We start from the raw sequence: 22,235 nt of genomic DNA, 5'->3' as shown, positions 1-22,235 counted from the left end.
AGGATAATAGACAAGGCAATTAAATCATGCAGTGATTCAGCAGCAGCAATTAGTTCAGTATTCAATACTTTGCAAACATTATAAATAATTCACAAAGCAGGCTGTGAGGTAGGTTAATTTGTGTACCAGCACACATGGGTTTCATTGTCCAGTGCATGGATTTAACGAAATAAGTTGTTCAGGGAACCTAGAATCAGTTTTCTCTGCGCTAATTACTCGACTGAAATAAAGAAACTGGCGTAATTCATGCACAAAATTAATCTGTGAATAAATATTAAAAATGTGAATGTAACAAACAGTAACGTTAGAGGGCACAATCGGCACAATGCGTTATTGCAGGGTCTAGTTTGGCAACTCAGAAGGAGCAGAAGAAGAATCCCTCCGCGCAGACTCCGTGCGCTCCGCCTGGGACTGGGGGTTGGGTTGGCTGGCACTTGGGTTGGCAATATATCCGGAAGACACCAACAAACCAGCATTTTGTTCCATGTTTGCCAAAAGCGGATAAGTAGGAGTTGTCTTCATAGTTGACTAGACGTTTTGACTTTAGCCTGTCTTCTTGTTTAGAGGTGTTTTATACCAAAGGAGCTTCAATGAGGAAACAGCGCAAGAAATAGGCAAAGTCCCGAGAGGCAAGAGCAACAGCTCCTCTTCACCGTTCATTACAGACTACAGAGGTGAAAAGAAAAGGCAGCATTGGCCTCAAGCGTGGATACAACAGGTAAAATATGTCGTGTCTTTTAAGTAATTTGATATAAGTGATTAAGTATGTTGTCAAAGGGTTATCATGTGTTGCCTTTTTGGTTTGTTACTTCAAACGCCATCTCTGCATAGCCATCTTGCATTGCCACAATGGAAAATGTAAAGCTTTCTGTTAGTTGTCATTCTCATTTGAAAACATCACCCCACAATTGTGATTTATGTTATTATTTATAGGGTTTCGTTTATTATTTATATCTGCCGTTTTGGTTAAAGAATACCACTCTTTTCCTTCAATATTTTACTTATAATAAACTCTTTAAAGTTTCTTAAATCAAGAACAATTTACACAATGAAAGGGTATTATTCCATTATTTCAAACAATAAGATGAATCATCCCGTATTGTATTTGTGATTAGTTTCTTGTCCTGTCATGACAAATGGAAAATATGTTGATAATCAAAGTGTTTTGACAAATCTCATTATGAAATCTACTTAATATATTAATTTGTTTTTAATTCCCTGTCTAGGCCTATGAGACGGTGAATCATGAGACTAACAGGTCAGTTTTAGTTTTTGCATTTCTTTTTTATAAAAAAAAAAGCTAACAAAAGCCAATTCTAACTTTAAACTTTTTGATTGAGTTGTTTTCTTATGCACGTGGCCTCAACCGGTGTTTCCTGTTTATCTGCAGGGCCCCTGAGAGCTGTGGCTGTGCTGCTGCTGGTGGGCCTCACCTGGCTGCTGGCAAACTCCTTATTCGGAGGGGAGAGCGGCTCATCCATGCGGAGTTTCTTCACTGGTATAAGAAGTTGTTCTGAAACAATTCAATGATTAATACAAATATTAGTTACAAACAATCTATCAAGCACCACTGGCTACTGCTCACTGGATGTAACAGCTTAATGTGAGGCTTTGCGGAGTTGCTCTGTTTTGAAGAATTGAACATTGAATTTATTTTGAATTTTTAACATTGCATTTAGCTCTGGGAAACAGTGATGGGCCTTTTTCCATTTCTTTTAGGTACAAATGTATATTAGCAACCTAAAGACAGGTTAGAAGGGTTTATGTATATGTGAAATATACTCAGATCCAAGAAAGCCTTTTTTTGAGATTTAAAATATTTATCCTTTTTTTATGTGTGACATTTTTATTTATTTTGTATTACAGGTGCAAGCGAGAAGCCAACAGCTGGTAAGTAAGAAAGCAGTTAATCACATTTAATGACTTTGACCCGTCAAGTATGATCATGATAATGTTTTTTAATTCTCCTTATCACCACTGACTAATGTTTCATATTTTTAGCTGAATCGCGCCCTCGGAAGTATAAATGTGGACTATCAGCCCCCTGTCCCGCAAAACATTTGGCGTTCCGCCTGGTGTCTGGTGCTGCCAACGTCATCGGGCCCAAGATCTGCTTGGAGGACAAGATGTGAGATTCCCTGCTTACCAGTGTCTTTCTGTCCGTCTATGTCTTTGTCCCCCCTGCTGTCTGTCTTTTTCGTTCTTTTTTTTGGTTTCACACTCTACCCTTTCTCTCTGTGCTTTCATAACCAGAGCTCCAGCCTGTCTGGGAGATGAATGCAAGTATTCTTTCAGTCTGTCCCCCTTTTCTCTGTTTTTGTCTCCAGTCCTGGTTCCTATTTGTGGTTCCTATTTGTGGTTCCTATTTGTGGTTCCTATTTGTGGTTCCTATTTGTGGTTGTTTCTCAATTGCCAGCCAGTGTGTATTAGTGTGTACATTTATGTGTATGCGCTAGGCAAGGTATTATTCTCCTTTGGTCCTTTAGCCACTGTTTCAACCTTTCCTGTTTCTGCCTCACAGGTTAGTGAGCAGTGTGAAGAACAACGTTGGCAGAGGACTAAACATCGCTCTAGTTAATGGTAAGAGTGTCCTAATCCATCTTTTGAACTGACTATGTTGAATTAATATTTGAAGCTTCTGTACAATTATTATAGCATTTAACTTGTGTTTTCTGCACCAGGGGTGACGGGAGAGCTCTTGGACACAAAGAGTTTTGATATGTGGGCAGGAGGTAATGAAAACCAGACATTAATGTAACGTTCATATTTCACATGTGGTACATATGGCTTGGCAATACCAAGCGATAAACCACAGTTCATGGCTCATCTGATTGATGTTTGTTTTCAGATATTTCGGACCTGTTGAAATATCTTCGGCCTCTTCATGAAGGAACCCTCGTGTTTGTGGCTTCCTTTGATGATGCAGCTACAAAGTAAGAATCCATGTTGGCTCTCTGTTCCTATCTAACAGCTCTCTTGTTTTCCTCATGCACTGCAAAGTGAGTTTCATAGACAAAATTGTCAGCTGTAGCTTAAGGATATTCCATGTTATTACTTGAATGGTTCGCATTGAATTGCTACAGAGAATATAATTTTGAACTCCACCACGGAGGTTATGTTGAAAGTTCCCTTTGATTGTTTAGTCTGTCAGCAGTGTTACAGAATAACTACTGCTCTTATATTCATCATGACACTTGATAAGAGGGGGTTGGAGGGGCCAAGGAAGAACCCATTACATTTGGGAAACATGGGGACATCCTACAAAACAGTAATGTGCATTTAGGAAATAGGTCTCTAAATAATTAGCTGGGAAAAGCAAAAGCTCAAATTGGCACCAAAGGAGGTCATATGAGCAGTCACACATTTTAATTTGACAAAATGCCCTGTGGGTAATCATGTGCCCTTGTGTCAAGAATGTTATTTTTAATATTGTCTGGTAAATGGGTTATTTGTGAACCCTAATTCCTTTCGTGTTTATAAAATGAGCACGATCGTTGATCCCTCCGTTACTCTCAAAAAGCCTTGAGGTTTAAAAACATTTCAGTAGTTGAATTAGAAAGATTCAACTCCAAGGCTGTGTTGAAACCCAAAAAGATCCCACTGAGCTTTTTGCTTAGATGAACAGCCACACCTCATAGTCAACATAAAAGAGATATTTTTGAAGTGGGATTATACGAGGTACCTATCTGTAGGAGCCATGAAACGTACATAGTAATGCATTTTGATATACACATTTGTTTTGTACTAGTTTTATATTGGGGTAATGGTTTGTATTTGTATAAGATATTTGTTTGATCGCAATGGGTTGGTTGCTTTGGGTCACATGGTTATGGTCGGTGTGTGTGGAAGAGAGGGTGACTCGGGGTCGTTGTACTTTTTGTTGACCGCAAGTTTAAGGATTGCTTTGATTATTATAACAATGTCTTTGTCTGCGGAAAATAAGTTGATCATCCCAGTTTTCATTAAACTACATTATTATTCAACAGAGTTTTGATCTCAGCAAGTGCTTTTTGTAGCGTGTCATACAGTAGCAAACATGCCTGGCCTCAGCCTCTCAGCGACTTTGTTTGTTTCCTGCTGTCGCTATACTATCCATGTTCCCAACATTAGATGGTGGTCAGCGTGCCAGGAGTTACTGCACAGATACAAAGCAATTTCCTGCTGTAATGGGGCTGTCACCAAAATGTGATTTAGTGGCTCAGTCTGTAAGGACAAGGCCTGAGTACAGAAGGGTTGCCGGTTCACGTCAGGATCGGACCAAAACAAATACGGAGTGTGGACTGATAGCTGGAGAGGTGCCAGTTCACCTCCTGGACACTGCTGAGGTGCCCTTGAGCAAGGCAGAACCCTCAGCTGCTCCCAGCACCAGCTCACTGGCTGCCCCCCCTGCTCTGCCACCTCTCCTATCTTTTTTGTGGTTCTGTTTGTGCATGTTCATGTATATCAACCCTATGTCAAATGTGTGTAAAACATCAGAGTTGAACAAGTAATTTCCCTGTTGGAGCTTAATAAAGTATGTCTTCTTCTTCTTCTTCTTCTTCTTCTTCTTCTTCTTTCTAAAAGAGAGGCAAACAAATCAATATCAGTTTAAGTGTAAGCTATATTTATACATTTAAAAAACGTTGGTCAGTCAGCTACAGGCTGTTGTTTCTGTAACTGAAGCCGTTATCTTTGCTCTTGCCACACATTTGAAGACTGCCTCATACAACCCCCCTTTAAAACATCCAAACTTTTCTTTTAACCTTCTTCTTTATCTTCATATGTCAGGATGAACGATGAGTCCCGGCGACTGTTTGAGGAGCTTGGGAGCACGGCAGTGAAGGAGCTGGCCTTCAGAGACAGCTGGGTTTTTGTTGGAGCCAAGGGCATTGAGAATAAGAGTCCGTTTGAGCAGGTACGTTACTATCAATGCTGAACAGAGGCTAAGTGTAGGAATCATCAGCTCCTTTTTGATGTAATGGTGTAAAATGTGTTATGTGTCATTGTATAAAGAACAATGCAAAATGACTCACCAGACAACATTTATCAGGTTTTGTTACTCATAGATACAAGTGTGATACAGGCCATTCAATTAAAGGTGGGGTAGGTAATTTTGGAGAAACCAGCTTGAGTGCGCTAGAATTTGAAAATACACAGCCGGAAGAAATCTGCTACTTCATTACAGAGCCCCTCCTCCAACACACACGAACGCGCACATGACCAATGAGGGCACGAGATAAGTTTGTGCACAGATGGAAGTCTGACAGGCAGGTAGGCCATCCAATTATTTTAGCCGGGCCGGCTAAAATGATTGGTCGTGCTTTTTACAGTACCACGGCTTCCACAGATGAACATTTTTTTAAGGATTTTTTGTCAAAGCACTTAAGATATTCATTGCTATCGGGATGTTAAGAGCATTCCATGGAATATAACAAAAAGTGTATCTTGAGCCGGTTTCTCAAACTTATCTACCCCACCTTTAAATGCAGTACAACAGGAGGGGATATTCCCATGAACCAAAATCACAAGAGGGAATCCCCTTAATGGAAAATGTGACACCTTTTTAATATGGCTGTGATTCATTAGTGTTGATGGTACTGTAGAGACATTTAAGCAAATAATGTGTCAATGTGTGCTGTAATGACAGACAAAGCTGAATACTCCCACTTGAGGATCCATTCCCTTTAGTTCTACAGAAAAGCAACATAGTATGCAGCTGTAAAATGTACAGTACAATACAGGAAATAAAACATTTACAATTAACACTGATTTGAAAGCTGCATAAAGGGTAGCAAAAGTACTGTTACAAACTAGTGGTAATGTACACTGTAGATACTATATATTGCAATAAGTCCAACACATGTTATATGGTAGTAATTATTTATTTGAACACACTTTTATATTTATTTAAACTTGTTTGGTGAATCCCAGTCTGTTTTGTTGACACGATTTCTGTTTGCCTATGGCTGTTCACATTAGCGAATGAAGAACACTAAGAGCAGCAACAAGTACGAAGGCTGGCCCGAGTCTCTGGAGATGGATGGCTGTATTCCCCTGCGACCACCTTTGGAAGGATAATCCCAACGAATACCCGCTCACATAAAGTAAAGTAACACCTGATTTGGCTGCAGTTGATCCAGATGATTGGAAAACGCTGAAAGATTGAAACCATCCAAGATCAGGACCACGAACGGCATTTTTTCCCCCCTCTCGTGGCATATGCATGAGTTGACTGCAATGATTGTCTTGGGACTTGATATATTTAAAATTGCTGGAACTTGTTAGAGGATTTGTGCATTACGCTTTGTGAGACACTTTTGAGCCGCAGTAATGTTGTAGAAACAAGTAAAAACTGTTAAGGGAAACTTGAAAGACCAAATGTTTGATGACCAAAGGGTAACGGTGTTGAGTGAATGAAAACAGCTGGGGTAGGTCTTCCAAAGCCATTTGAAGGAAATGGACATATTTCCTCTGTCTGTCGGGTGTCAATATTCTGTGCAGGACATTTGATGTTCAGAAGGAAAAAGACCCTCTGCTTTCACACTAAGACCTTTGGAGACCTAATCCCTACAAACACAGAAAACACATAAAAGAGGTACACTAGTAGTTTACATGTCCTACAAAGCACTAGGTCTGTAGGCAGATTTTATATTTAAATCTGTTAATATATATTCATCCTGTGATACATAATTCAGTGATATTGTTATGCCTTGTGCTAGCGGCCATTGTTTACTAAGGACTTGACACACTGCAGTTTATTCAGATAAATTTGGCCTACGTCAATTTTCATTGATAAAACTATTTATTTTAATACTTTATTCGAAAACTGATTAATATTGTGGGTTCATCTTAACACCGCCCATGGTTTTAATGTTGTCTCAGGCCTGTCAGCATCTTCCAACCAAGTGCTTTGTTTAAAGATTCAACCTATAATTATGAGTGATTATGTATGTCGTTTTTTATGTTAAATGTATCCCCTTGGCATCTTGCAAGCCTAACAAGGAAGGAAATGTATAGTAATAAATATTATTTTTTTGTATGGTTAGAAGTCCATTTTACACGCCTTTGTCTGAATTATGTTACCTCCAATTGTAAAGAGTTTTTCTAAAAAGCATCATATTATGTATCTATATTGTGACAGTAATGGTGATGAATAAAAGTGTCACAATATTCCATGTGTTTTCATTGCACCTGAATAAAACTGACATACTTGAAGAAGTCCACCAGAGGGCGACAGAAGACAAAGTCTGACTGGGGTTACTCAGTTCATTACGCTCAAGGCATTTGCTTCTCGAAGCATATGGCCTGCTGATAAACACCGAGGACTGAATGTAGAACATTTCAGGTTTGACGGTTGGTTCATGGGCAGCACAGGGTCGTGTTGCACGTTGAATCTGTCGGTTGTAACACTACTGTCATTAAAACACGATTCATTTCATTGTTCTATTGAAATCTGTTATGGGGCCTTCAAGTGTTGTTAAACAAATCGGGATTTTAAGCGGTGTATTTACGAACGAGTTCAGTGTTCTCAAGGACTGTGGGTTATATCGTGGTTATATCATGTTTAAAGGACGAGGTAGCGACCACGAGTTATATTAAGTGTCGAATAATGATGTAGTTTATTGCTAGGATTATCTTGACTTCTTTACTTTACTAAGATAACAAGATAACATGTATTCCCTAACATAATAGAATACTGCTAATTGCTTGTTCAGATTTAACAGCTACCCGTAACTCAAAAAGCAAAAGAAAACAAACAATTTAGAGTGTATCCATCCAGTGAAATGTTGTTAAAACGACTTGAAACCAAGAATTGTATTTTGGGAGGATACTGAAACTATTGATCATTTATTTTTAATGTATTCATTCTGAATATTTATGTCTTGATTTACATGACTGACTTTCTCAAAATGTTCCTCTATTTATGGGCTCAGCAAATAATTACTTTCTGATCAACAACATCCTTATTTTTGAGACATGCTTTATATACAAAATACAAGTAGGCCCAATCATAGTAAAACATTGACTTACTGTAGTTATGTAATTACTTTATTTCTTATATTAAAGACATTCACCCTCTTTTTCGCCCTAAATTGACTTGTATTTTTAATTCTTGGAGTTCATCTGAAAACTTAACCTTGAGAAAATGATTGTAATTTAATTCATTATACAACTTTAGAAATTACTGTACAACTTTATAGTCAGGTACTTTATCTTCCTACATATCCCAATAAAGAAAACGTAACAAACAACCTAAAGAAATGTACATAAAATGTAAATGCATATTTCATGTTTTTATAACTAAAACAACTTGCGGTCAATATGACACCAAAGGACACTACAACACATGCAAAATGCTTTCAACATATATCATCATGTTAACTTTGCGTTTACCCAGATGTCCCCATTAAATCAGAAAAAAACATGAAATATCAAATAAATATATGATGTTAAGCACTTGAAATGTTAAACACTAAATGGGGTTATAACAGGAGGGTTAAAGTGAGAAAAACATCACACCCGTTTTGGCAGACCTTCATTGGCTTCCTGTCAGTTACAGGATCCAGTTCAAGTACTTACTTGTTGTTTTTAAATCATTGCATGGACTGGCACCACATTACCTGTCTGAGTTGTTGCACCGCCATGCTCCAGCTAGAGCATTGCGATCAGCTCAGCAGAATATGTTGGTGGTTCCTCGGTGCAGGAAAAAGACCCGAGGTGACAGGGCTTTCATTGTTGCAGCTCCCAGACTGTGGAACAGCCTCCCAGTACATATCCGGACTGCTGAGTCAATTGAACTTTTTAAATCTCAGCTAAAAACACACCTCTTTGCACTGGCTTTTAATACTAGTTGAACATTACATTTTTACATTTGTATGTGTTTTTTTTTTAAATATTTTTCTAGTTATTGTGCTTTTTATCATGTTTTTAATTATTGTTTTATTATTGTACTCCCATTGTGTTATTTAATATTTATTGCCTGTACAGCACTTTGGTCAACTGAAGGTTGTTTTAAATGTGCTATATAAATAAATAAAGATTGAGATTGATTGAGAAAAATAATAATGCCACCTTAAAAATATTTGTTTAATCACTGCTGTTAAATCTTATTCATTTTCTCTCTTTTCTCTATATCTCTTATTTATTTTCTCGGTTTTTATTGTTTATTTTATTTTATTATTCACTTCATCCTATTGGTCTAATGTTAAAATCATCATGTTTGCGTGGCTGCTGTGCCGAAACTGAAGTTTACGAGGAGCATGTGAATGCAGCATTAGAGTCTCAGAAGCCGTGGAAATAACCCATGATTGAACCGCGCAGCAGCAGCGCCCTCTTGTGGCGGAGTGATCTCAGCGTGTGCTCAGTCTCAGGATGATGAGGAGCAAGTGAGAACAGGCAGCAGCAGCAGCGCGCTCACTACACACGCGAACCTGCTGAAGGCCGCTGGAGTCGCGCGTTGTAAATTATGTACATAAGTTACTGATATTATTCGGGTGCACATGAATGGCCAGGCGCACAACTCGGAGCCGTTTAACCGAATAATGAGTGGTAAAGATCCGTAAAGCAACACCGGCCAACATCGTCTGAATCGGTACACCAAGTGCTCACCGCCTGCTCCCAGACCGAGGCTCGACGACTCCGCCGGGGAGTGAGCAAGCCGACCGCACCGCAACAACGCGTTCCAAATGTGCACAGAATAAGAGACGGACTTCTTTTTCTAAAGCTTTTTTTTGTAAATGTATTTTTTCAGTGGTTGTAAATCATATTTTGTAGGCAGAAAGCCCAGTGTAAAGTCGTGTAATTAGTCAAAAGCTACAGGAATAATAAGAAATCCTAGCTATCGGTGCTCAGCAGCTCGTTTTTTAAATAAATATATCCCTGGACCGACGAGCTACCATGGTACATTCGGGTGAGTGATGTTTGTTGTTATTTTCATTTACAATGCATGTAGTAATATACTCGTTATTTTACTGTGGCTCCCCAGTAAGGCGTTATTTTGTATGCTTGTTCATGATAGCTTGTTAGGTATTTATCCTCTCATGTGGCTGCTTTTTGTTCTGTATCTAATTATGCTGTGTGTTTTTAAAACACTCAAGTCAAGTGCAGACCTGCAGGCAGACTCCCCTGTCAGGCCCTCAGACTGCACAGGTTTATCTCATTGCAAATTGTGTCTGTGCTCGGGGCACTGAAAACCTCGGAGGTTTTGGGGATGTTTGATTTGTGGTGCGTGAGACATCTACTGTCTTGTATGGTGACTGTACTTTGTGCCTTTCCGTTGCATGGCGTTTCTAAAAAGTCAGCTGAGCTACCAGCTAGCCAATAGCTGCACTTCATGGTTGCTTGCACATCCAGGCATCACTGTGTCATAGACTATGTACTGTAGCATATAAATAACATACATGTTATTGCATTTTGCTTCACGAATACTGCATGACTCGTTGCATGATGGGTTCTTTGCTCGGAGGAATTTTGTCAGATAATCATCCTTCACTAAAAATCCCCATGCCAACTACCCCTGTTTCTATTTTATAAGTAATATAATATACACATTGTTATGTTATCTATAAATTATGTATATCATCAAGCATTCCCTCCTCCTGTATTGCTATTTAAAACACTGTTAGTCCCACTGGGAGTGATATGTAGGATGCTTCCGGTCTTTAGGAAGGCTGACAGCTGTTAAATATCTTCAACTCTTTGCTGATATCTGAGTATTGCATCATCCATTACAGTTTGTAGAGCATTTGCAGGGGTTAAAGAGGCTCAGTTCTTGATATGACCTCCAGCAGTAGTAAGCTACTTTAGTAACATGTAATCCTTATTCATCATTGGCTGATTAAGTAGCCGTTCTCTCACCTGGATTAGAGGAGTCCTTTGGTGTGGGATGTGCTCGCTGAGGGGAATAAAAGAGAACACAAAGGGGGGTTAGATAACACATATTCCCCCTGTCTCTCTCCCCCAGTGAACAGTGCTCTGTGTGTGCTACCTACACTCTCTCCCATGCTTGACCTGGATTGGACAAAAGTCCTTCTTGTGTTTCAGCCTTGAGTTTCCCCTAATGGGAAGAGAACAATAATTGTGTGTTTGATTCTAGTGCTCCATCTTTCGAGGTTTTTCATCCGATTTCAGAATGCCGCCTAAAGTTAGAAGACACACAGTGAAGCAACTTGTGATGAAGAAACTCGTGCAATACATGAGTAGGAGGCGCAGTCCGAGCAGTTTATTTGCATTATCTTTTCCTGTACAATTGCACACTGTCCTGGATTTAGAATATAATGGGTGATTTTTAAGCTCTGTTCATTAAGGCATTATATTGTCTTCTCTCTGTCTGTCTATTTCAAACGGCGCTTGTTCTGAACATTGCTACTAATTGTTCTCGTGCCACACACGTTAAAGGTCATGTCTTTTATACATAAACATGTGTCCCCTCTGCGTAAAGAGATTCTCTCTCTTTTTGTCCTGATCCATTTATATAAAAACCTGTCTGAAAATGAGCTGATCAGATTTGGGCCGCTTTATGATGTCATAACGATTTTTTGGCTTGTGTAACCATTAGCCAACCAAGGTAACCCCCGCCCACCTTATCACCTGAATCTCCTCCTAGAGCTCCATTGTGTTCTTTTTAACCAAATATCTCTCAGAGAGGCGTGGGGAGTGGCTCCTTATTTTCATCTAAAGTCACAGACAGAGAATCAGCACTTTTGAAACAGGGCTGAAACAGAGGGGATTATGGGATGCTACAATGATCTGTTTGGTATTTGGAGCCAAACACTTCAGAGACATGTTTTGTATATATCTGAGACCTATTATATATTGATGAAAAACAGTATAATAGGGGACCTTTAAGTTTGAGCCCACCAGGCTCCTGTTTCAACGTGACGGCGGCAGCTCTTTGAAGGTTTACACCTGCCTCTTTACAGTAAAGTATCCTGGAGTGACTCTGTGCCAGAAGTCATGCCTGTTAGACACGGCCTCGCTGGACAAATGTGGTGTTTGTTGTTTTACCTGCCGCTGCGGTCAACAGCTGAGCTGCAGAGATCAGATGCAGACCTGTGATCTTCAGAACAGTTGCTACTTGACATAAAGCCCATTTGAAGTTTGGCTGGAGCCCTCTGAGACCTTGAGCTACTGCTGCCTTGTTTCCCCACATCACTCCGCCTCCATCCCCTCTTTAGATCACCTTGAGATTAAACCTGAAAAAAGAGTGGATTCAAGTGTAGCATTAAATATGCTTACATGTGTGTTATAGGCAGTTAACACAGAACATGACTGAGGGATGCTCCATTACTAAAGCAACAAAATCTCAATGTAAGTCGAACGAGAAAATACAAACATTTTTTTCACATGTCTTTCTTTCCCAGTCTCATTCCTGACTTCCTGCCTAGCATAATAAAGCTCACTCAGTCGAGTTTCCAAAAGGGTGATAATATGCAAACTATTGCAGCTGGCAGTTGATGAACTGAAAAACTGCTACACTTGCTGAAAATGTACACTCATATAACTTTACACGAAATACAACTATACTTACTTACTTACATTTACATATGTACATTTACATATGGAAAAGCTAAGACTTATAATATATGTATTGTACTGAATTGGCTCACAAAAAACTTTGCTTGATCTTAGGCAGCTGCGGCTGTTACTCAAAGAAAGTAATACATTACACACTACTAGTTGCCTTACTTTACTGAATTACTCACTGCTTAAAGTAATTACTTACACTACTAGTTTACATAACTTTTGAGATGCACCATAAATCAAAAGGCAGAACAACATAAAGTTAAACCTCATTTATGCCCAGATCAGCACAAATCCTTAATCTAATAAGGACAATACTGCAGCAAGAGTAACTGAACAGGTTCATATAATCAGTCTCTCTGCACCCGGTCTCGTTGTGACACTGGACATGCCAACGGAAACTATTCCTATGCTAATGTAATCACCTCATGTTTTCAACCTTTTCCATTCACTAAAGCATTCCTCCTCTCTTCTCCTCTCCTTTCCTTCCATCTCCTCTTTTCCTCTTTTCCTCTCCTCCTCTCCTCTCCTCTCCTCTCCTCTAATCTCCTCTCCTCTCCTCTCCTCTCCTTTCCCCTCTCCTCCCCTCTCCTTTCCTTTCCTTTCCCCTCCTCTCCTCTCCTCTCCTCCTCTCCTCCTCTCCTCCTCTCTCCTCTCCTCCTCCTCCTCTCCACAACTGTAGCTTTTGCCTGTGCACATTTTTTAGCTATAGTCACTGCTTTCATTCACACAAACAGTGGCACATATTTTATCAGGCAAAATCCCCCCAGCCCACTTTTTGTCTGTGCCGCCCCCCTCTCTTTATCTCTCTCTTGTTCTCTTTCACACACACATTTTTCCCACCCCTTCTACTCGCCGGCCCCCCCGCTCCATCTCTCCTTCCCTCTCACTGTTTGAAACTCTGCTGTCCGCCTGCTCCCACCAACTACAATCCCTTCCTGTCCCCCTCGCCACCTTTTATTCACTCTTTTCATCTACACGTCCCCCTCAATTGCTAAAACCGCACTGTCTGTGCACACACACACACACACACACACACACACACACACACACACACACACACACACACACACACACACACACACACACACACACACACACACACACACACACACACACACACACACACACACACACACACACACACACACACACACACACACACACACACACACACACACACACACACACACACACAGAATCCCCTGGCTCTTCCTTTGTCTGCCCGCCTAATTTTTCAGCGCGGTTTGTTCCAGGGGATTAATGTGTGTATCCCCATGAAGTAAGGGATACAAAAAGTGCACATAGGGTTGCAAAGATTTTTTGTGTGTTTTAAGTTATAGATTGTGTAGGCGATTCTGCATGTGCACTTCAGTTTGTCTTGTGTGCACACTTTAGAGTGTATGTATTAATATAGGGCCTGTTTTTGCCTCCTCGTCTCACAACTTTGAGCACAGAACGAAAAGTTCTAGCGAAAACAAACGTGGCTTTCAGCGGGTTTTGAGAATAGAATAGAAATCACATCTTTGGCAGTCATAAAGCAAAGGTGTCAACATGATTTTCTCTGCACATTTCACAAACCGTGAGGCATCTGCAGGTGTTCTGCTCATGTAAGAGGCTCTCAGACGACTGGAGGGCATGCAGTGTGCAGCATGTCAGATATGCAGTTCTCATGTCCCCACAGCTCTGCTAGAAATATGAACAGGTGACGATTCAGACATGTTATCTTGCTGTGCAATCATTTTGCTGCCGAGGTCACAGTTTACACTGCGATTTGGGGTTTGTTATCTTCAACTTTGATATACAACGCTTGGTCATTTCCCTGCTGTCAGGAAATTCCTTTCGGCATTCTTTCATTGAAAGGGGACATGGGGTTTGGGTGCGAGAGAGGGTTTGCTTTTGATGTTTGTGTGTTTTTGTCTATGAATAAAAGATAGATAGAGAGTGGACAGAGAGAGAAAGAGAGAGGGAAATGCAAAGTTTGTTCTACCCTGCTGGTGTGTGCCTGAAATGTGTATCTGCCTGTGTGTCTATGGGTGTGTGTCTATGGGCGGGTGTGAGAGACAGTGATGGGGTTGAACGTGTTTGATGTACTGTGATAACTCTGTCCGGTATGTGGCTTTCATGGGAACTCCTTGCCCTGGGGAAATGGCCAATAAGCTCCTGTTTAAAGGACCACTTCCCTCTCTTTATTGCCTGTTGTTTTCCCCCTTTAGGTTTCCCACATCCTGTTAGCCTTTACCTTTCTACCCTCACGGTACTACAGTATGTCCCCACTGGTAGTTTGAATAGTTGATCCCTTAATTAACTGTTTAATCATTTAATTACACATTGGCTGACTCAATCGTCTCTAATGAAAGGAGTTCTTTATCGTGTTTTGTTGTTTTTACAAAAAACGGTGGAAATTCAATATTAGGAATAACCTTTTGGATGAGTGTACCATGTCTTGTCTCGGCAATAATGAAATATAAATATAATTGATTGCTAATCAATTAATATCAAACTAGTAAGGCATTAAGAGAGCACGGAGCTCAGCTAAAGCTGTTAAACAAAGTTAAAAAAATAATGAATATATCTGCCCATTGTTTTGGCAAAGCTCCAAATGTAGTGTGTTCCTACTTGTTACACGTCATCACCAAGTTTCGCCATAATCGAAATAAAATATATGCAACATGCAGACAAACGAAGCAATAAACCGTACATGCATACACACATGCATGCATGCATACATACATACAGTTCTTATATGCATACAGACAGTTCTTACATGCATACATACAGTGCATACATTACATAACATACAAACACTTAATGACACACAGTACATGACATACAGACAGAGACTCCTTTAGTTTTGGTTAGATGAGTTTCATCTCAAACATCAATATTTTTGTTTCAGTTTGTTATTGGGTGTGGAGTTTGACGTGTTAGTCATGTGCATGATAACGATTTTTCTCTGGAAGTGTCTGCGTCTGGGAAATGCTGCTGAACTGGAATTCTCCTCCAGCCGCCTCTTAGCAGTTGGTCTGATATCAGCCCATTGTGTTTTTAATTTGAGTGACAGCCAGGAGCATTGCACGTCAGACTCATTTGCAATGAGCCTAGAGAGACAACAGGCCTGACGTGACGTGTAATGGCCGCCTTTTTAAAAAGAGATAAAAGCCTCAGCGAGCCACTCAACGAGCCCCAAGTGGTCACTGTGGGCTTTGCTCATTAAAATTAGACTTGCTGCTGGGACTTTGGCGGAGCCTGTCTGGCAGCGACGAACACATTTCAGGGGACAGGATAGACATGTGTGGTCCTTGTGGGTAGCTCCATACCTCAGAGTGCTGTAACCCAAGCCATAGCAGTGGCCCTTGAACGTCCCACATGCTCAGTTGTAAAGTAATATGTGTTGAGTTGTAAACTAATATGCAAAGTGAGTTAATACCCTGAACCAGACTGCACTTTTTCCTTTCCATTTACTGCATCATTACTCTCCAAGGACAGCCGCATTCCTCCGCTTCAGCTTCTGTTGTTGGCAGGGGCGGATCTAGAAAAATATTCATGGGGTGGCAAGAGGGTGGCAGGAGAATTTGAGGGGTGGCATCCCCTGGCAGAAGTATATGCTGATTTAATCGCAGTCATATCAATCAATGTTAACATGGAAAGCCACAATATTTATATTTTAACTCAATAACATAGGTGACATTATTGTGGCACATCAGTAAAGCCTTACTTTGGGGCGTGTGGTGCAGTGGGTTGTGTGTTGGTGTTTGGATCAGGGGGTCACAGGTTCAAACCCCACTGCATGTCGTTGTGTCCCTGGGCAAGACACTTCACCCCAAATTGCTCCTGTGGGGATTGCCCACAGTATTGAGTATGTAAGTCACTTTGGATAAAAGCGTCTAACAAGTAACATGTAATGTAATTAAATAGAAATATATAAGGTGGCAGACATAATTTAATGAATTTTAACTGAACAATAACTGAATGAGTTTGTCTCACTCTTAGACCAGCAGGGGTACCAAATCTATGCAGACTGCTGCAATAAGTACATTAATTAACTGTCTCGTCGATGTTTGTCTAAATTAATATGATACTATTAACAATCATATTATTCCTATCAGCTGTCAATCACTGTTATGATTCACATATTCACTGTTATTATTAAATAAACTATATTTTTTGGAGGAGTTAATGATGAATGTTCCTCAAGATGCTTGCTCACCCTCCTTCAAATTTGAAAGACAAGTAATTACTATCATATATCAAAAGAATCAAAAGAACAGTTCAGCGCCCCACGACTTCATTGCAAACAGTTACAACCTTAACTTTACATCAGAAAGAACAAACATTAAAGAAGTGACGAACTGCATCAGTTAGGGTTAAAAAAACGTGTATTCAGCTAAAACATATACATCGCTGCAGTTATTATCCAGTGGAAAGTCCTTACCTACTGGCCTAGTTAAATCAAAGTGGTTACTTTTTTTTGGCTGGGCAGTGAAGTTTTACACACCGTCTTATTTGACTTTCTCAGGACTTGAAACTGTTTTTTGGGGGCAGACCCCCACAAAGAAGAAAAATGTTATACACACGTAAGGTCATCATCTTAACAGTTTTTTATGCTCATCGAGTCATCCGTGAGCAGAGCATCAAGTTGGCATGCCTATTACAGCTGAATGCGGCGATTACCATCTTGTTCAGCAAAACGCCTCACAAACTTATTAAGATTTAAAGCTATGGTGCGCTTTGATTCAATGCTGGGTACAGCCAAACTTGACAGTCTCTTCTCTGTCATTGTAGACCGCAAATACCTCAGTCCTTCCGTCTACTTGGATCCGAATGCTTCTCGTTTTGCGCCGTCCCGTTCAAATGAAATCGCCGCCAATCATATTTCCACGCTCGCGCCAGGGCCGGGGGAGGGGTTACAAGGCTCGCGTATTGTGCTGCATTCACTTGCACTCGGACATTAGAGATTTTCTCTCATAAATGTCCGATGAGCCACAACTTTTCTTTCAAAACAAAGCTGCCAACTGGGGTGGCAGCTGGGGTGGCAAGGCATTTTTCTGAGGTGGCAGCTGCCACCCCGTGCCACCCCGTAGAACCGCCACTGGTTGTTGGTATGCATTAGCATGCTCTCCTCCTGTAATTTCAGCTGCTTAATCTTAAATAGTGACTTAAGGCTTTATTGTCCTCCGTAATTAGTAGACTAACCCCGTCTCTAGACGTTGGCACCAGGGTGACTTTAGGCTGGCAGGTGTCTTAATTAAACAGCTCCAATCCATTGAGAGATCATTGGCTGCCAGAGGGCAAATGAGCTATCATACCCAGATGGAGAGTGAGAAATTAATATAAAGTTGTCATCAGAAAGACACAATCCCATAATGTGAATGAGTAACAGGATTGCAGGGATTTTGGCATGTAAGAGGAAGCCTGCTGCAGATTCATATCACACTACGGGACAATTTCAAACGGTCTTTTATCACCCTCTCTGAATGGGTGACTGGCTATGCACTGAGTAACACTGTTGCCTGTGCTGATGATAATCACAATCATAGTTGTGGATATTTATGAGCCCTTTGTTGCAGATGTGTGGTAGTCACTTCAGGCCGACAATCCCTCTGTGTATGAATAATTCACACTCAACCGGCCCATAGTTCATCATCCATATTTAATGTTTGGAATCGCATATTCCTAACGGCAGCTTTCTGTCCACTAATGGAGCCGTTGAACACAAGTTAAGTCACAAGACGCTGATTAACGTGCACTTTGCCATTGATGAAGTGTAATTGTTGACCAGGCCAGCTAGATAGTCTTTGAGGGCAAAGTTTAGCCCATAGCAGAGATGAAGCTTTTCAGGTTTTGGGAAATCCCTATACGGGTACAAGCTGTGCTGCCAGACTTCACTACAGAGTTTGAATGAACATTGCCCAATTAATTACCTCAGGTCACTTTGGCAAGCAGCTGTGGAAAAATACCATTTAAAGACATTTGTACTTCATATTACTGGAAACATCCGCACCAATCATTGAAATCTACTCACATTATGTTTCCTTTAATGTTCGCAGTATTTTGATGTGAGCCTAATTGCTCAAAATGCATTAGCAGAAGTTTTGCAGGCAATCAGCACTTCACATTCTCTATGGTAATACCGTGGCTCTGTATGTATTACCAGTTGTTTGCTTTACAAGAAAGAGCTGTTGAGTCAGTAACAACTCTTAGTGGAATTTAAAGCATTTTAAATCCACCCACTCCAGTTTACACACACTTTTAGACATTCCTACTAAGCTGTAAAGAATTCCTGTAAGCTCACGTCTTAAATGTTGGTTCGTCTTGTTCCTGAAAAATAGAGGGGACCCACTGAATTCTGCTATCTTATCTCATCTCACAAAAAATGTATCTTAGTTGCATTTTCTTAAGATAGTTAAATATGGCAACATCATCACACTGATTCAAAATACTAATGCAATGTTTTTTTGTGTTTTGCAGGGTTTACTTGAAGGTATTCACTCAAAAACAGCATTGTTTCCAAAAAGCTTGAGGAAAAAGTCCCAGTTTAGTGTGTGTTTCTAACAGTGGATATAAAGAAAATATAGGACATGGTGAGGAGGAAAGAGAAGACGGAAACTGTTCTCTAACAGCTGTGGGCTCAGACAGGAGGAGAAGTGGGAGGGGGTCACCAGTCTGACCACGGACGGCCTCCAATCACCTGCAGCACTGGAAGAACTGCCTGACAGTCGAGAAGGGTGAGTGGGTGACCCCAGAAAGAGAGAGAGACGGGGACTGACGGTGGAGCAAAGGTTTGGAGGAGGTGGAGGAGGAGTGGGAAAGGCCATTCTCCATGGCTACTGACCCAGGAGAGCCCACAGGCACCGAGGACTCCTCGGGGAAACCTGATGGGCAGAAGGAGGAGGACACAGAGCAGGAGGGCAAGGCCGACCAACAGAAGGAGAGGACACACAGCACCCCCGCCGACTTCCCCTCCTCCAGCACTCAGGAGAGGAAAGCAACAGGAGGAGAGGGCGGAGGAAACCGAGGAGGAGGAGGAGGGGAAGCCGGCCAGGAGGGCGAGGAGAACCCAGTCAGACAGATTTCGTTCTCCATGCCATCCTTATCAGCCGACACTGGCCAGAAACGTTTGAGGCGGGAGAAGCGCTTCTTCAGAAAGAGTGTGGAGATTTGTGAGGAGGACGATGAGGTGGATAGACCCCCCGAGGCGCCCCACAGCGCCCCCCACCTGGAGCTGCGCACCTCAGACTCCATCTTCACCAGCAGTGCCCAGCAGCAAGGGGCTGCCTCCTCCTGTGCTGCCATCGGCAACGACCCGTCCTGCCCCAGCTCCAGCCAGGAGCCGGGCAAGGATGAATCCTCCTCCACACTCGCCCAGAGGGGGAAGGAGAGGGACCGTGAGCTGGAGGAAGAGGCAGAGATGAAGGCTGTGGCCACCTCTCCTGGAGGCAGGTTCCTCAAGTTTGACATTGAACTGGGCAGAGGAGCCTTCAAAACGGTGTATAAAGGCCTGGACACGGAGACCTGGGTGGAGGTGGCTTGGTGTGAACTCCAGGTAAGAGCAACTGTTATCTTTTATTTTCAAATATTGAAAATGCATTATTTTAAATTCTGCATTAGCACGCACAATTCCCTTAAACATACATACAATCCATCCACTTAAAGTAAGTAAGTAATGGCGCATTTCCACTACACGGTCGGCCTCGGCCACACTCGGTACGGCTCGGTACGGCTTGGCCGCGTTGGGCCTTAACAGGGCCGACTCACTTCATGCTGCGCTTCCATTACAGTTTAGGAACTGGGGTAGTTACTATAGTAACGCAGTGTAGGCGGAGCCGTGACGTCATCTTCAATGAGAAATCCAGAAACACAACACAGCCGTTAGCTGTTAGCACTCAGAGCTCACAGCTCCTTATATATGTTCAGAAACTAGACAAAAGTTAAACAAGTACACACCACAGACTGTCTGTGTCATGGTGAATACAGTCGCTGCTTTATTTATGTCTGTATAGGCCGTTGTTGTGAGTGTGGACGGTCGGGGCATATACTGCGTTAGCTTAGCCAATCTCCATCTAGAAAAACACGAATTTTAAAAGGTTTTTCGCCTGCCGTCTGTCTGCAGACTTGTCAAAGCATTAATTCATGGTTTTTACTAACCGGTATCAGTATGTTGTTACTTCGGCATCATTTTGAAACGTGTATTACAATTAAATCACGGTCAAATATGTCCATCTTGTTGTAGTTCTAGCCCTCTTGCCAGCGCTCCTCTCTCTAGTTTAGCATACTCAGCCCGACTCAGCCCTGTTTGTTGGCCCCGATAGAACCACAATTTTCTAGGGCCAGAAAAGAGGTGAAAAAGTGGCCCCGCGCCGTGCCGCGCCGGTAATTGGCCTAGTGGAAGCACAACCAAAAAAGGGGACGGCACGACACGGCACGCTTAAAGCGAGCTCCACGCTGCAGTGGAACTGCGCCATAAGTAACACTTTATTTATATAGCACCCTTCTCCACACGAATGTACAAAGTGGTTTACATACAGTACACAATACAAAATACAACTATAAAATGTAGAATAAAAGGCATAAAACACAGCAAGTAAAAGATAGGATAAAACAGCAATGAAAAACAGCTACAAACTCACCTCCTCCGACGCCCCAAAAGCCTGTCGGAAAAGGTGAGTCTTTAGCTGCCCCTTAAAAATCTCTACTGAGACAGAGGCTAAAGAATAGAGAGTGTGTAAACAGCCCTGAGAAGTAAATGGAAAAACTGTATGTCATCAATTTATTCAAATGAATGATCTTTTGAGAAATGTAAGCACAACAACGTTGCTCTTTTCAGGTAAATTATATTGTATTTGTCTCTGGAAATCTCGGAGGTTGTCTGCTTGCTATTCATAATGCGAGGCTGCAGTTGACTGGAGACGGGGGTGAAAAGCAGGAGCATGGCTGGTAGGAAAGTGACAGCACACAGCGAGAGTGGAGACTCTCTGTCATTGGCTGCCAGCGCTCCTTGTTGTGATAGAGTATCGTACTCAAAACCTCATCTTCTGCTATAGCTTGGATTGTATTACATTATTTGTGAAACCTAATGGAAATGTTCATTTTAGGCATTGCATACATTTGTTTGAGATGAAGTGCTTTAAATCCGGAAAGGGAGTGTTCTCCACTCTTGAGAACAAAACAGCTTGGGTGCTGAAAAAGTTCTCATATGACTGCAAATTGCTTTTTGTAGAAGCACATTTTTTCATGAATCAAGCAGTCCAGTTTGAATGTCAAGCGTTCTTATTATAAAGTGTATTGTCCAAATGATATCGCTACTAGGCTAGTTTACCAAGCGCTATGCAGCTGGGGCTAAAGTACATGTCCCAGTCCACTCTTGTCTATTGTGTAACATAATGAGGTCTGAAACGGAAAGAGTCATGTGAAAGGGAAGCTCTGAATGAGATGCATTTTGTGAACACAGAGCAAATATGAACAATGTATCAAATGAACACCAAACATTGCTGTTAGAAACTCTTTGTCATGCATTGACATTGGCAGTGGGAGGAAAATAATGAACATGGTGAATGTCTAACACCAGAGCTCTGTCAGAGTCTTAGCAGAATGTAGTCCACTGTATTTATTATGATGAGAAGTAATGGGGGACATTGTATGATGGTGTAAATCCAACATGCTGTGGGAGACACACTTGTGGAGGAGAGAAGAAATGCATCCCTCTGACTCTTGGCCTCACAATAGAGAGCAGT

The 22,235-nt window shown here is 41.4% G+C and overlaps 2 protein-coding genes across 8 annotated transcripts in view; both read left to right on the top strand.

The window, feature by feature from the left end:
• The first annotated feature begins 384 nt into the window (after positions 1-384).
• fam3a (FAM3 metabolism regulating signaling molecule A) lies at positions 385-7,151 on the top strand. 2 transcript variants are annotated; one of them, XM_034145260.1, is made up of 10 exons: positions 385-718; positions 1,227-1,258; positions 1,391-1,498; positions 1,867-1,890; positions 2,002-2,128; positions 2,522-2,580; positions 2,682-2,732; positions 2,849-2,933; positions 4,768-4,894; positions 5,968-7,151. In XM_034145260.1, exons 2-10 carry the CDS (start codon positions 1,246-1,248, stop codon positions 6,055-6,057), a joined length of 684 nt encoding a protein of 227 aa, XP_034001151.1. In that variant the 5' UTR covers positions 385-718; positions 1,227-1,245; the 3' UTR covers positions 6,058-7,151. The 2 variants fall into 2 exon arrangements, with proteins under 2 accessions (XP_034001151.1, XP_034001150.1); XM_034145259.1 differs by having other exon boundaries at positions 386-718; positions 5,959-7,151.
• A 2,216-nt stretch (positions 7,152-9,367) lies between these two features.
• Positions 9,368-22,235, top strand: part of si:dkey-151g10.3 (serine/threonine-protein kinase WNK3) — a 39,997-nt gene continuing 27,129 nt past the window's right edge. For all 6 annotated transcript variants that reach the window (XR_004557049.1, XM_034144800.1, XM_034144802.1 and 3 more), the window contains exons 1-2: positions 9,368-9,889; positions 18,973-20,047. Coding sequence is in view for 5 of the 6 variants with exons in the window: in XM_034144800.1 (XP_034000691.1) it covers positions 19,325-20,047 (723 nt within the window). In the remaining variant the exon portion in view is untranslated. The remainder of the gene's footprint in view (positions 9,890-18,972; positions 20,048-22,235) is intronic.

The sequence above is a fragment of the Trematomus bernacchii genome, unplaced genomic scaffold (assembly GCF_902827165.1).
Source record: "Trematomus bernacchii unplaced genomic scaffold, fTreBer1.1, whole genome shotgun sequence".
Lineage (NCBI taxonomy): Eukaryota > Metazoa > Chordata > Actinopteri > Perciformes > Nototheniidae > Trematomus > Trematomus bernacchii.
Note: the sequence above shows the minus strand (reverse complement) of the source record. Positions and strands in the feature narration are given on the sequence as shown.

Coding starts and splice junctions, on each gene's coding strand:
- fam3a (XM_034145259.1), top strand. Junction 2,129..2,521: donor ATCTGCTTGGAGGACAAGAT/GTGAGATTCCCT, acceptor TCTGCCTCACAG/GTTAGTGAGCAGTGTGAAGA. Junction 2,733..2,848: donor TTTTGATATGTGGGCAGGAG/GTAATGAAAACC, acceptor GTTTGTTTTCAG/ATATTTCGGACCTGTTGAAA.